Source organism: Plasmodium coatneyi, chromosome 12 (assembly GCF_001680005.1).
Source record: "Plasmodium coatneyi strain Hackeri chromosome 12, complete sequence".
In the NCBI taxonomy this organism is placed as follows: Eukaryota; Apicomplexa; class Aconoidasida; order Haemosporida; family Plasmodiidae; genus Plasmodium; species Plasmodium coatneyi.
Window position 1 is genome coordinate 3784598 of NC_033567.1, and position 14709 is coordinate 3799306.

General features: G+C 40.5%; 7 protein-coding genes across 7 annotated transcripts; 2 read left to right on the forward strand and 5 right to left on the reverse strand.

Annotated features, from left to right (window-relative positions):
* PCOAH_00045020 (Uncharacterized protein) lies at positions 1-552 on the reverse strand (the record flags this gene model as incomplete). The annotated part of the gene is made up of 1 exon (XM_020061286.1): positions 1-552. One exon carries the CDS (start codon positions 550-552, stop codon positions 1-3), a length of 552 nt encoding a protein of 183 aa, XP_019916517.1.
* A 789-nt stretch (positions 553-1341) lies between these two features.
* On the reverse strand, positions 1342-3645 carry PCOAH_00045030 (Uncharacterized protein; the record flags this gene model as incomplete). Its single annotated transcript, XM_020061287.1, has 3 exons — positions 1342-3082; positions 3320-3467; positions 3591-3645. The coding sequence occupies 3 exons, from the start codon at positions 3643-3645 to the stop codon at positions 1342-1344; spliced, it is 1944 nt and encodes a 647-aa protein (XP_019916861.1).
* Positions 3646-4332: 687 nt separating this feature from the next.
* Positions 4333-6263, reverse strand: PCOAH_00045040 (Uncharacterized protein; the record flags this gene model as incomplete). Its single annotated transcript, XM_020061288.1, has 5 exons — positions 4333-4411; positions 4637-4703; positions 4821-4867; positions 4975-5060; positions 5259-6263. The coding sequence occupies 5 exons, from the start codon at positions 6261-6263 to the stop codon at positions 4333-4335; spliced, it is 1284 nt and encodes a 427-aa protein (XP_019916607.1).
* Positions 6264-6883: 620 nt separating this feature from the next.
* Positions 6884-8306, reverse strand: PCOAH_00045050 (30S ribosomal protein S10; the record flags this gene model as incomplete). The annotated part of the gene is made up of 5 exons (XM_020061289.1): positions 6884-6959; positions 7104-7377; positions 7564-7685; positions 7833-8029; positions 8154-8306. 5 exons carry the CDS (start codon positions 8304-8306, stop codon positions 6884-6886), a joined length of 822 nt encoding a protein of 273 aa, XP_019917067.1.
* A 666-nt stretch (positions 8307-8972) lies between these two features.
* PCOAH_00045060 (Uncharacterized protein) lies at positions 8973-10697 on the forward strand (the record flags this gene model as incomplete). The annotated part of the gene is made up of 1 exon (XM_020061290.1): positions 8973-10697. One exon carries the CDS (start codon positions 8973-8975, stop codon positions 10695-10697), a length of 1725 nt encoding a protein of 574 aa, XP_019916178.1.
* Positions 10698-11946: 1249 nt separating this feature from the next.
* Positions 11947-13272, forward strand: PCOAH_00045070 (60S ribosomal protein L27; the record flags this gene model as incomplete). The annotated part of the gene is made up of 4 exons (XM_020061291.1): positions 11947-11957; positions 12372-12611; positions 12795-12905; positions 13057-13272. 4 exons carry the CDS (start codon positions 11947-11949, stop codon positions 13133-13135), a joined length of 441 nt encoding a protein of 146 aa, XP_019916299.1.
* An 865-nt stretch (positions 13273-14137) lies between these two features.
* Positions 14138-14593, reverse strand: PCOAH_00045080 (Uncharacterized protein; the record flags this gene model as incomplete). The annotated part of the gene is made up of 1 exon (XM_020061292.1): positions 14138-14593. The coding sequence occupies one exon, from the start codon at positions 14591-14593 to the stop codon at positions 14138-14140; it is 456 nt and encodes a 151-aa protein (XP_019916239.1).
* Positions 14594-14709: the final 116 nt, after the last annotated feature.

Sequence of the window (14709 nt, forward strand, 5' to 3'; positions counted from 1 at the left end):
TCAATTTCCAAGGAGCTCATAGTCGTCCCGGTTGTTCTGATGCCTCTGTATATGCTTCACAATTTTAGATCCATCTGCCCACTTAATATGGTCTTCTAAATTTCTGTTAATATGAAAAGCTGGGTTGTTAATTACGTTATTTCCAACCCGTACATTTCCATGCTGAATGTACGTAATGGCTAGCTGTATCGTTTGAACAAATTTTTGCCTGAACAAAATTACAGCTAATCTCCTTCTACAGAAGGAAGAGACGGATATTTTTTCACACTCAGCTAAACTTGATTTGCAATTTATTACCCCCATGTCGTATAACTTGTCTAACAACTCACTTGTCATTTTTATTCTAAATTCATCATTGTCTGGCAATAACCTCAATTTGGACACTAACTTTGTTATGTAGCCACATATTTTATTGTACTTGGCGTAATCCTCTCTGTTTTGAATTACGTACTTTCTGAGGACTTTCACCTCTCGTACATTTCGGGTCCTCTTCCAGTCGTACAGGTTCACCTTCTTGAGCAGCTTCTGCTCGTGGTATTTCAGTTTACGCATTTTCTACTGAACCTGTTGGGGGAAATAGCTTTTTTTTTTTTTCCTCTTCTGCTTCAAGTTGTCAGAACTGGCAAGGAACAATCAGATGGTGAGTCGTACGCGCTTTTATACCTTCAAATATGATAACTCTGCTGATGGTAAACAACGTTGTGGAAACGAAAAGGGACTTTGCAGAACTGCCCCTCGCTGTTCAACGAATGGACATAATATATGCGGTTCTTCGGTTTTGAAGTTGCCTCTCTCATATTATTGAGGAAGTAATACATAATATATATTTCCCTCCGATGTAATCTTCATTCCGAATGGCTCTACGCCGCGTCCGTGTAAGACTAATTTTTGTACGCAAATCACCCTTCTGCTGAAGCCGTTTAATTATAGTATACACTGTTAATTAAAAATTGTTACCTTAGCGTAAACCAAAAAAAGAAAAAAAAAAATTGCTACTAAAAAAACGGACGTATGTGATACAAAAAATCGGGGACTTTTTCCATTTGCGGGAAAAAAAAAAAAAAAAAAAAAAAAAAAAAAAAATAGCGAAGCGGAGCACATATCAATCGGGGAAGGAAAAAAAAATTACATTTTTTGTACAAAAAAAAATTAAAAGTAAAATAACTTCCAATTAGCATGCGCTTACTGCTACATCACGGAAGTGCCACTTGGAAGAAATATACTTATTTATCCCTACATGCATAACCAAAAGGAAAAAAACATTGGCATTAAGAATGTTGGCACGCTTGCTCGCCGTTGCTGCATTGTAAAAAATTTAATTTTTCCATACGTAGCATCTCCCTACATCATTTTGCGCGTCTTCATTCCCTGCGTGGGGTCTTCCGTTTGGCCGAGTGGCGGGTTGGTGGTTACGGGAAAATTGGGCCGCTTCTTCTCTTGGTGGTCATAATCCACTTGGGTTAGTGTGGGCTCCTCCTGGTACAACGCAGCCTCGTCCAGATTGTCCAGGAAGTTTTCAAAATCTTTGGAAAATATGATCTGTGGGTTTACGCTTTCGAACATGCTAAAGTCGGTCATGTAGTCTGGATTGTTTCCCTCCTGAACCCTGTAACTCTTTGCAACGTTGTGAAGGTATTTGTCCAATTGGTTGTTCTGGTTTGGATTCCCCACCATGTAAGATTCTCCAATCTGTGCCGTTTTCATCCCTGCGTGGTTGTTTGGGTGATCTGTGATGGGCACTACGGTGGTGCCTTGCTGCTTCGTTTTGTGAACCAGATCAACTGCGTGGTCAGGGTTAGCATTTCTTGTGAAGTAATCGGGTTGCAGTCCTGTTTCATGCTGAATGGGTTTCTGTTGGAGATTCCCTTGTCCAGCGTAGTAGGCCAGCGCAGACTCCTTCAGAATGGTGCCCAAGTCCCTTCTGGAGGAGTCCCCCTCTCCGTTGCCACTTTTTTTATTTTTGGAAAAATCTAAATTTATTGATACACCCGAGGTGGTTAATGTATTCCCGTACAGTTGGTACGAATTGTCGTATGTTTTTTGTAGTTTATTTGATTGGGAAATTGAGTGAGAAAAATTATTCCCTTCAAATTCGTGTTTACAAATTCGACTCAGTTTGGCATAAAATTCGGGGTCATCCTGATCATCCCCCTGTTCCTTCTTTACTGGAATAACAAGCTGACGTTCGAAAAGATCGTCGAATATACTTTCTCCTTCATCACAGTCGGAAAACCTGAGCAATTTTATCTGTGCCCTTTTTAACAGCTCAAAGGTACGCAAAAAATGGCAGACGTAAAAAAAAGGGTCCTTCTTTACTGCTATATTTAATTTGTATATATTATCCCTTAGGAGAACTCCTTGGGGGTAGTTAAATACTCCTTTGTATAGTCTCACCTTTACTATTTTTTTTAGAGCATTTTCGTTTAACACATAACCGTGTACATTCAGCCAGTAATCCTTATAGTTGAAATTTCGTTCCTCCACTTTTGCATCTGAAATATCGAGAACATTTAAAATGGTAGCCCTCATGGAACAGCGTGGTAGACAATACACATACATATTTTCGTAAATTTGTTCTTCCACCAGGGGTAGAACTTTGTACATACTTAACATAACCTTTAAATGCATCTGCACGAAATGTATGTAATTTTTCTTCTGACTAGCTACCCTGTAATTGGTATTTAATATGTGGAACTTAAAACCTATGCAGTTAAAATATTTACTGGAATTATTTCCACAAAATTTGGACTCAATGATCGTATCCATATTATCCCATATGTGAACCCACTTCCCACATTCTACGTACTTACATACTAGGGTAAATTGGATAATATAGGAGAGGAGGCACTTGTCTATCTCATTGTTATTACTTTTGTCGTTTCTTTCAACCGTTAGACATATGGAATACTTTGTTTTTAACTCCTGCTTGAGTTTTTGCAGTATGGTTGTGGTTTCCTTGTCGTTTCTGTAGCAGAGGATGATTCTGTCGGATACGCATGTGCCCATGATGTGGTTTTCGCTCCGCATGATGAGGAACCTCGTTATCTGCACGCTGTTCCGGATTGGCGTCCCCAGCTCATCCCTGAGGGGGGGTAAACGGTGTAGTAACAACGGTGTGGAAAAATCGAATAACCCAAGTTGTTCCACAAATGGGACGGTTACATTGTATATACTCACTCATATTCAAAATTATTTAGTGAAAAGAAAGTACCACTGTGGAACACGTTCAGGGTGTTGTGTTGGGTGGAGTGCCCTCACATGTTCACGTCCAGGCGAACAACACAAATACACCCCCTTACATACACCCTATCCAAATTACCTGATCTCAAACAGATACCTAGAAAGGATTAAATTCTCGAATTTAAATTCCATGTATATGATAAAATTATTATCGTCATTGTTGCCAGACGGTTGCTTTTTCGCCTTCTTATTTTCTTCATTCTGTTTTGCCTCTCTCGTTATGGACGCTGCAGTATGGGGGGGAAAATGAAAATGCTAATTTTCAAATTTTGCAACATGTTGATGGGGGGAATTATGTCTTGTCCACTCAGGGGGGAAAAGGAGGCATACTGTTTGGCTAGCCGACGCACCTGACAGGAGCAACTTTTGGTATTCCTCCGACTTGTCTTTCAAATGATCTTTCATTTTTTTCCTCGCATAGTCATGTTTAAATGAATGGACAGGTGAGGCAAACTGGCGGCGTAAAACGGTGGGCCTATCCGAGCGAAGAAAAAAACTCGCAGCAACAGCACAACTGTTCTGTTAAAAAAGGCATTTTAAAACACGGTGTAGAACAAGTGGCGGTACTTTTTTCGAGTTTTACTCAAGTCAATTTATTTATTTTTTCTTCCCGTCAAAATTGATTAAACAGGTTAAGTTTCCATAAAAAGGGAAAAAAAATTGAGGACGGCGAAATGGCGTTACTTTGTGGACGCCTCCAATGTGCATACCATTTGGAAAAAAAAAAAAAAAAAAAAAAAAAAAAAAAAAAAAAAATGAATAAACGAACGAATTAGCTAAATTCTCATTTTGGCACTTTTCATAAATGCCTTTTTTTTCCTTCACATGCCATGTAAACATTTCCGTGTGTACATTTATCATTTTCCAAGTAGGTATTTTCCTTTTTTTTTTCTTCAATTTTCCGTTCTGCATTTTCGTCATTTTTTTGTGAAACGTTCGAAGGCCCGACATGGGAGTGTCCCTGACTGACCATGTGGCTTGGCACAAAAGAGGGGGTGTATGGCAACGCATGCAAAGTTGCACTCGTAAGAAAACACTTTTTTTTTTTTTTTGTTATTTTGATTTTCCCTGTGCGTCCCCACATTTCGGGCGTTACGCAAAATTGAGAAGGGACATATCTGTCAGGGGTTGTACGAAGTAACACAAATGCGTTCCGTTCATGTTGTATTCCCTTGCAAAAAAAATAAATAAATAAATGAGTAAATGAGTAAATGAATATGCAGCAAAGTGAATTACCAAACGGATGCCCTGCTGTGCGAAGCAGTATGCATAAATGATGCATCTCATCCGTTTCGAAGAAAAAAAGGACAATTCGTAGGAGACCCTGGGGCGTGCCCCAGAAATGGGAGAACATATCTGCTCACGGAATAGGCCATCACATATTCGGCACACTCACCTGAGGGTAAACTGAAACCGCAGCAAGCCGTTTTCCTGGAAATCCATTCTGAGGTGGGAACTTATTTCTACGGAGGTGGAAAGGCGAGCAGACTGTTACGTGTGCTCGCGTTTGGAATGGGTGAGGGGTAAGGTTAGGAGGGAATTTTTTTATTCACATTTTTTTTTTTTTTTTTTCTAATTACTGAGCGCCTGGTTAATTTTTGATAAGTCTCTTATCCGGTACTTGAATCTGCGAAAGGGGGTCAACATATGGGTGGGAAGTTGCCTACCTAGATGTGCACACGTGAGTAGTAATACGGCACGTCTATCTGGGCACTTCTCCCTCCATCAGTATACATTTGACTTTTTGAGCTCTTAAAGTCCTGAAAGTTTTCCCTCGGCATGAGCTGAACGGACCGTTGGTAATTCTTATTTTTCGTTTCCTGCGGGGGAGCAAGTGTAATGCATATAGCGTAGCATGTGCGTGTGTGTGTGTGCACAGGAATGTGTCGTTTCGGGGTATAAAGGCGACGTTTGGGTTGGCGGTACGCCAATGAAGGGAGGAGGGGCAGCTGCACAGGCTAATGATAAGATTAAGCATGTGCCTTGAGCGCATTAAATATTCACCCCCTTCGCATTACCATTCTAAGCACCGTGCTACTATCGTTAGTATATTCGGTTATGTAAAAAGTAATGTACTCATCGGTGCCCTTAATCAAGTAGTCCAGGTAAAAGGAAAAAGTCGTAGACAGGATGGAAAAGAAATTGTAGTCATTTTGTAGGAAGGTGTATTTTTCTAACTTGCTTATTTCATAGTAGTAGTCTACAATGATTCTCACAAAAGTTTCAGATGTGTCTCCATCTTCATCCGTCAGGTGCAGAATCAGCTTCCTATTCGGGTAGTCAAATTTTATGTTTAAAAGAATAGGGTCTAAAAATTCTACTGATCTGAGTAATTCGTACTGACAAACGAGAAATTCAATGTTGTTGTTTTTTTTTTCGTCATCGATTTTTTCATATACTTTTTTTCGAATAAAATACTCGTCCTCATTTTCTTCTTCTTTTTTATTACTCTGTGTAGGTTTAACCTTCAGTGGAGACACCGCCTTTAGTTTTATTAAATTGTTGCTCTCCATGTTTATAGCATGTGTGGTGTACAAATTATCTGAATTTACGCTGTTCGTATCATCTTCGTGGCTGTCTTCGCTATACGTATTTTTATATTCCCCTTTGCAACGTTTCACCCTGGGGGTGTGGCATCTGCTGCATGCACCTTCGGATAAGGCACTTGAATGGTGACCACCACATGGGTCATTCTTCCCCCCCGTGGAGCTGTCACTTCCTCTTCTTCGACGCTTCTCCCTATGCATGTCCCCCTTATCCAAGACACTGTAACTAGTAAAGCAGTCAGAATCCAAAAACAGAAAACAGTATATCTGCTTACACTTAGACAAGCTCCTTAACATTAACCCATCACCCAACAGATTGAACAGAATACAATTTTCCACCTCCCCCTGGTTGGTTGTACTTCTCTTCTGGATGGAGTTACTTTTGTTGTCATCCACGCTTAGAAGGGCCAAGGCGCTTTTGAAGAAATTTACATTTTTAACAGAGAAGTGATAATTCGTCTGGGTGTCTCCCTTCATCGTTTTGAGGGGGAGCAGTTTTGAGGTAGTCCCTTTCGGACGAGTCAAAAGGAAAAATAAAATTATTTCCCACTGGGGGGCCTTAAGAAGGATGTGTAGGTGCCCACAACAGAAAAAAAAGGGAAAGGGGTTTTTTCACACAAGTGGGGGAGCGTGGGTGGAGGGGCCAAGTTGGCAAAAAAAAAAAAAAAAAAAAAAAAAAATGACACAAAAATTAACCTTCACGTTAACCTTCATGTTAACCTTAATGTTAACGTTCATTATAACCTTCACGTTAACGTTGCCATGTGAGATGGCTCAAATGAAGATGCCACGCTGCCTATACGACAGAGTGTAAACTAAAAAAAAAAAAAAAAAGGAAATTTCTGTGCACATGTGCAATGTTTTTTTCTTTCATTTCCCCCTCTGCTTTGTTCTCCATGTTTGCTCGTTGCATGCATAAAAAAGGCGCACTTCCTAGTACAGCTACAGATAAGGATACTTTTTTTTTTCACAAGGGACACACCCAGGGTGGAACAAAGTAGAATGTGCTCAATTCATGAAAGTGGGAGGACAGGCTGCCTACATGACCGAGTCAGCCAGTTAACCGTTTCGCGCTACACTTTGTCTGCCAAGAAGAACTATTCAAATGAGAGGGACTCGATTTTCTTCATCAAGTCTTCATTCTCGTGATACCACTTTTTCTTCTCCATCGTTCTGCAGAAGGGGGGGGAAGTTAATTTCCATATGGCGTTCAGACAAATATTTCGTTGTCTCAGTGGAGCATGCGTGGTGAGGCTGCCCTCCGATCAGAACGCATATCGAATGGCATCATCATGGGGTAATTTTTTTTCTCCTTACTTTTTGTAATAGTGCTGCAATATATGCAGGGGGAATTTGTACAGGTCATAAAAATTTCTGGGCAGCCTCACATTCATGTACTTTGCATTTTCCAGCAACGATTCCACAATTTTTTTTTTCTCCTTGGCGTTAAGCAAATTCGTGTAGTACTTGCTGACGTATTTTTTTTTTTTTAAATTTTGTACTTCCGCCTTTTTTAGTCCTTTGTAATTTTCTTCGAAGTAGTACTCGAAGCCCACGAACCGGGGCAGCTTCACGGATAGGAAGTCAGTGACTGGACAGGGGGGAAGGGTAAAAATAAAGATCGTGCGGTGCTTAATAGGGGGGGATGATTACACACACAAGGGGGAAAGTACTTATCCAGTTCGAATGTGTGGTCTGTTCGAACCATTTGACAGTTCCCCTTTTGGTGAGACACACAGAGAGGACACATTTCCCTACTTCACGTGGCGCCACTTACATTCGTTGCTTTTCAAGCTTATGGAAGAGTTCAGAAAAATATCCAATTTACATCCGTACTGCTTTATTTCGAATTGCTCCCTGCTGTCCTTATCCACGTGGGGCGATCTCAGGAAGGTGAATCTGCGCAGAAGGGAGAGGGGGGCACACTTAGCTTAGCTACACATACCGTGGCAATTTTGTGTCTGCGTGTGATTTATTTCGACATGAACAGTAGCACGGAAAGATGGTGAGATAGAACAAACAATGTTGCGCTCCTGTTGGAATTACCTCTTCTTTATTGTCTTCTGCGGAATCGGGCCAGCAATGATAAACTGAGGATACTGGCTGATTTTCTCCTTCACATTTAAGACGGCCTTTTGCAGGTGGTCCGAAAAGTAGGAGTTTAGAACAATTCGAAGGTGGTAGTTTTCCTTCCACTTGTTTAAAATGTCCAGGTCTTTTATATCTGTGTTGACTTTCTCTAACTGGGGGTGCGTAAAAAGGTGAAAAGGTAAAAAGGAAAATATGAACTTATTGCAGGGGTTACAACATTGGTGGCACCACTCAGAGGGATGGAAACACCCCCGCTGGTATTTCCAATTGCATTACGTTGTTGTAAACTCGAACGTTCTTCCTTAGGGTGTTTCTCGTAGGAACTGCCCTCAAAAAGGCTGTCATTCCTTCGGGGGCTACCCTCAGGGCAGTGGATCTCCCATAAGCACAGTGTAATATCAGAAAGAGGACCAAAAAGCATACGTTCATTTTTCTGTGTTCATTTTGGGTTCCTCTTCTTTTCACTCCATGTGTGATCAGCCCCACGTCTGTTAAATCTTTACACAACTACAGGTGACGAATGAGGAGTGTACTACCACTGAGGATACTTTTCCCCCATTTGGCTTCCTTCCCAATTGTAACGCAGGTAAAGGGAACGAATGGGCACTTAAAAATATTGTTACAAAAAAGGAAGGCACACATTAGTGGTTTCTCCCTTCCCGATGGGTTGTTCTGACAAGTGATTTTTTCCGGCGCGTCGGTGAAATGGTTATTGCGCAGAGGAGGGGCACCTCTTTCACACCCTTTTATGGCACATTTATTGGGTCCCTTTTGGTGGCGCTTTCTCCTTTTTTTGACACGTTTTTCTTGGCAAATTTGCCCTTTCTCCTGCGCGTGGATAAAATGAAACTTCTAAGAGTGTGAGAAGGAAGACCCAAGAAGAGAAACTCCATTCCGTTCGTCTCCCCTTTGGCACCCCTCAACCGGTAGCTTTTTACTTTATATTTATATATTTTTTTTTTTGTGCAAAAAATGTAATTTTTTTGTGTGTGTCCCCACTTAGCAGCTTGACCAACCGCATATACGGAGGTCTCCTCTCCAACACAGTTTCGCCTGCACGCTTTGAGTTGCCTTTACTCTGTTTTGTCCTTTTTTATGGATGAAAGAAACGACCGATCAGTGAGTTTACCCATTCCGCACTTTCCAATAAAGCTTCTATTCGAGACAGACGAGTATGATTTTTACAGAATTAAGCAGAGGGAGAGGGAAGAGGGCCATTCGAAGGGTAAGGGGGTGGGACCCACGTTAAGGGAAGGTGGGACAAGCTCTCTAGGAAGTGATCATGGAAGCGAAACGGAAAGTGATAATGAGAGGCTCTTTATGAGCTACCTGAAAAATATTGCAAAAAGGGACACGTCTAACAGGCGCAACAGGGGTGGCAAAAAAAGTTGCAACGGTAACACCTGCAACAGTAGCCGTCAAAGCAGTGTTGAAAGGAGGGGGGGAATCAAATGTACAAAGCAATCCTCCGGAGAGGAACCAGGGGAAGAGTCCTCCTCCCAGGTTGTCACATTAAGTAGAAGACCCCATGACGATAACGAACTGGCACCAAGGCAACCGTGTCACATTTTTGAAAAGCACCCAGATTTACCCATAAGTAAGGAGCTAAGACGGGAGTGGATTTATCACACCCCTGCGGGGGCCTTTATTCCAATGAAAGTTCGACTGAATGATTTTCAAGAAGAATGTGAACGGGTGAAGAGACGCCTACAAGGGGGAGCACCTGACTTAGCCAACCCGGACGATCCCATTTCCAAAGAGAAGGAAGCCACTTTATATGACCCCCTCATAGAGGCACTAAAATCGGGCGTTCGAAGTCCCAACGTGGCAGAAATAATAAACCACATCGTAAACCACAACTGTAAGAACTGGCAGCAGAAGGTAGATTTAGAAGCACTAAGAAAAGAAGCAGATAATTCTAAAAAGGAGAGAGTGTTAAATAGGACCAAATGTTTTGTCGAATGGTTACCCAGAACAGAAAAAAATGCATTTAGCAAATATCAGATAATAGCAAAGTTGAAAAGGAAGACTTTGTCGAAAACGTTTAAGCTTGTGTGCGATTTTAACAATTCACTACTCAAAGGGGTATACATAAATCAGAATTTAATAAATACCCTCTACGCGGGACAAGGAAAGAGTTACCTCCTTGGATCTTCAATGAAAAATTTAAGTTCAAAAGATACGTTCATAATTTCCGTCTCCTTTTATCACCCAATAAGGGGTATAAAAATAGCCGAGTATGAAATCCTGTCATGGCAAACCTTGGCCGACCTGACGGACGTTTTTTTTTGTTTCGATTCTTCGAATTATGGTCTGCCCCAATTTGAAGGATCCTTGTATTACATCGATGGAGTTCTCTACCCCGATTTGAGATCACCCAACGCACTGGACTACTCAACGTGCATATTAGACTTTTACAAAAAGAAGAAAGAAAACAATTTTATACGACCTCCATATAGGGTACTACAACATAAGGCTATCATGGGAGAAATGCAAATCCCACTGTATCAGAAGTGCTGCTTCCTACACCAAGGGAATTGTGAACACCGAATTATTTTTAACAACATTCGACAGTATAATAGTTTGCGCGATAAGGAGTTTGCTAAGTACCCCCTCAGGACCTTCAAGCCAAACATCGCAAAGAAGTTTTGCCTATGCTGTCATAAAAATTTTGCGCAAAAAATCGTCCTCGATTGTTATCTCTTTAAAGAAAACCCATCCTACATTTGCAACTGTTGCTTTGATTTGTTTCTCCTCGATGGGGAAGGTAATCCCATCGACGCTATTATGAAGCACTTTGAATACATCGACGAGGTGTGACAAGAAGAAGGGATAATCTTTACCCAGTGGGGCGTAACCCCCCTTTTGTGCGTACATACATATTGCCTATGGCCACCAACATGTGAGGATATTACCATTTGGACGGAGAAAAAGGCTCGGTCTTTCGCACGTAAAATGGCCAATCTGCATATAGCAGCAACTGTCAAGGCGTATTCCCATATTGACGACGTGGGAATTTTTTTTTTTTTAACACACGGTTTCCCTTTAACAGTTTTACTCGTTTGAAATTTTTTACCAAATGGGAAAGCTGCAAAAATGAGAATGAATATCCCCGAGGTGTTCTTTTTGCCCGCATTTTTTTCAACTTAAATTTTGATGAGATAGTACGTTCAAAAAGGCTTAATGTTGCAATATTCACAAATTTAGATTTTTTAAAAAATTATTTTTTCCTTCTGACGGATGATTTAACGAAGCGCCATTCATTTTATGTCATTCCCCGGAAAATATGCAAATTAATTTTTTTTTTTTTCCCCCAATAATTATATTTTGAGGCTCCCCCTTTCTGCGCGCAAAAAAAATTGTACACTTCATGTATGTAATACTTATGCACCTGTATGATGTTGTATGCCACTGCTGCTGCTTTTTTTTTTTTTTTTTTTTTTCCCTCATTACCGCCTGCGAATTGGTTTATCCCCCCAACTCTACCTCAAAGGTACAGCAGCAGGGCGCCTTGGGACATACGGCACGCAAGCGAAAGAGGAAATCCTCCTGCTATCTTTTTCATAAAAATCTTCAGGACCATTAGTAAACTAGCCCCAATGACGGCACGTGCGCATACGATAATTTATTGTCACTTCCCATTTGTGCGTTACGTTTTTTTCACATCCTTCTTCTTCACGGGGAGTTGCCCTTTTTCCATTTGAACGGCCGCTCCGTTATTTTCTGTTCACTTTGTTCCGAAGCGGCATTATCCGTTCCACGCTTTTTTATTTTAACCTCCTGAGGGAAAAACATTTCGCAAATTTTTTCGAAACCACGTGAGCTTTGAAAATCAGATAATGCTTAAACAACCGTTTGGCATTTTATATTTAAAATAGCTTTTTTTAACATATCACAAAAAAAAAAAAAAAAAACATTGCAAAATAAAGGAAGTTAGAGGCCATTCGTTAATTTGCGCTTTCCTTTTTGCGAAGTTTTTCTCATCCTTTTGGAATATAATATACTCCCCTTGAATTTTACAAAAATAGATACCACCAAGTAGTATACTTACCCTGACCTGCTGTTCAAAATGGGAAAATTGTAAGTTATACCGCTAACGTTGTGAAGAGAGAGCGAAATGTGAACTCCCCAAAAAGGGAATACACGTTTGTGGCAATAACCTAGAGGGGGAAAATAGCTACCACTTTTTAGGGCTCATTTTGGTGTTGTACTGATGCCGCATTTGTGTTTTCCGCTTTGTTGGCAAAGCTTCTACTCCCCCGTAGCACTGCACAATTTGCAATTTTTAAGTGACTTTAACAAGTGCATACCGGAAGAAGGCACTTTTGCCTTCCGCATCTCTGCTTGCAGTTTGCCTGCAGAGGGAGGGGAACTTCTACATTTACATGCATCTGAGAGAGGGGATATACCAGCTACTATGTGAAGCAGCTGCCACACCTGCGCTCTTATTTGTTTATGTTCATCACCCCTGATTTTTGCTGCTCCCCCTTGCAGACTCAAGCCAGGAAAAGTTGTTATCATGTTGAATGGACGTAGAGCTGGAAAGAAGGCAATAATTATTAACACCTATGAAAGCCAAACGAGGGAGAGACCCTACAGCTATTGCCTCGTTGCGGGAATAGAAAAGCACCCACTGAAGGTTACCAAAAAAATGTCCAAGAAGAAAATTCTGAAGAGATCCAAGGTCAAGGCGTTTGTAAAGTACATTAACGTGAACCACATTCTCCCAACGAGGTAAGCACAAAGAGGAGCGGCTCAAAAAAAAAGTGTGCGTGTCTGTTGCAGCGGCTATGTGTAGTGAAGTCCGTTGCAACTGGTTCTATATATGAACCCGTAGTGGTGGCTATACCAGTGCATGGTTCATGAAAAATCCCATTTCATTTGACGCAACGTTACTTGTTCATGTACGCCCCGCAGATACCAAGTGGCCAACGACTTTGACATTAAAAGTTTAGCATCGGAGGAGGTTTTGAAATCCAAGAATAAAAAGAAGGAAGTTAAAAAGTTGGGAAAAATGTTCAGAGATAAGTAAGTTTGCACGGTTTACTCAAGTTTGTTTAATCATGCATTGTGTGTGTTCGTTTTTTCTTTTTTTTACACTCCATCCAATTGGATGTTACATCGTGCACTTTATGAATGCACCCTTAATTGATTTCTTTTTTCTTTCCCCTTTGTGCAGATTCTTAGACCCAATTAACAAAAAAACCGGTGAAGTTTCCAAGGACATTTCATTCTTGCACAAGAAATTATACTTCTGAGTTTGCATCACCCTTGTGCAATTTGCCTAATAATTTTTTTTTTTTTTTTCTTTTCGCATTTTATATATCGTGCATTTTTTGCCATTATTTTAATTTCATGTGATAAAGAACAAAAAAGGCGTTGCATGCTTAGTTAAGCATTTTGTAAGACAAACTGACGTGGAAAATAACGAGTAAGTTATAAAGCTGCTCGGAATGTTGAAAAAAAGGAAATTTATTTAAAATATGAAAAAAAAAAAAAAGGAGGCTTAATTGACATTAAGTGCAAATAGGGGAGGGGGACTTTTACCCCCCCGTTCTTTACTCTTTTTTTTTTGGAATACTTCCCCCGAAGTGTATACATCCCTTCCGGACGCAGCCACTCTGTCACACCCTGCGATTTGTTCATTGTATGCTACTCCAAATTTGCCATTAAAAGAGGTAATTAAAATGGTTAACATATAGGCGTGTGCATACATTGGGGTTATTATTGTACGAATCAAGAAAAAATTAAAAAAAATATATATATGTGTGTGCACTTTGGAGGAGTCAAAAAAGACGCTTACATGGTTAAAAAAAAAGGGATAATATGGGTAAAAAAAAAAAATAAAGTTAACCAAAGAGCACAGCGTGTATGTACATGTGGAGATCAAATTCCCAAATACAGATAAGTTTAAAAAGGGAGATAAGATTTGTATAAGTGTTGTTTTTAAGGTTGGGGAAAATAAGCGTGGTTTAAAATGCGTCAATTGAAAAGGAGTTCGAATTATGTAAAAGGTTGCATGTGTGCAAGTGCAGGCGTAGGAACCTTGGGGTGTACCCCTTACACGCATTGTATACAGTAATACACACACGTGGGTACAGGACAGAATGGCGTGACGAGGTTTGCGCCTGTTCCCAAGAGTCACCTGCGAAGTGGACATCCTTCCCTCGTTTAATTAGTACACTTTGTTATTCTAAATGGTACGTGTTATGCGTACCGGGGAAACTTCCCGTTTGATGTTTTTTTTTTTTTCGCTTCATTTAACCATTTAGGCAGTACTTTTCTATAAATTCGTAAAACATCCTTGCTTCTGCTGGGCTGTCCATGGCAAACGCAATGGCCTTAAGTGTACTTATTAAGCGAATACCTATGACCTTCGGGGACTTTAATAAATTCTGCTCTGACTCTAATAACGTTTCGCAGCTGTTTCTGTGAAGTATACAATTTATGTCATTGAATTTTATGATTCGAACTTTATTGTCCAGGGATAACTCAAAACATTTTTCCTTGAGAAAAATTTTAAAGTGGCACTGAATTTCATTACCATCTGGAAAGGCAACCTTAATTGAGTTTCCATTTTTGTACTTGTCGATCCAGCTCTCCAGTGTCCAGTCACCATAATCTCCGTATATTTCTCTGGGGTCATATTTATATATATCTATGCTCGACTTGCTGTTTTGCAAGTCGTTGTTTACGCAGCACAGTTTGTTTCCCATGTTGAGGGGGGGACGTGGTCAGGTGAGGCAGTAGCCAGGCAAATTAGTGAACGAAAAAAATGATGGCGTAGAAAGGTGGAAAACTTTCCCTATCGTGCAACCCAGCAAAAAAAAAA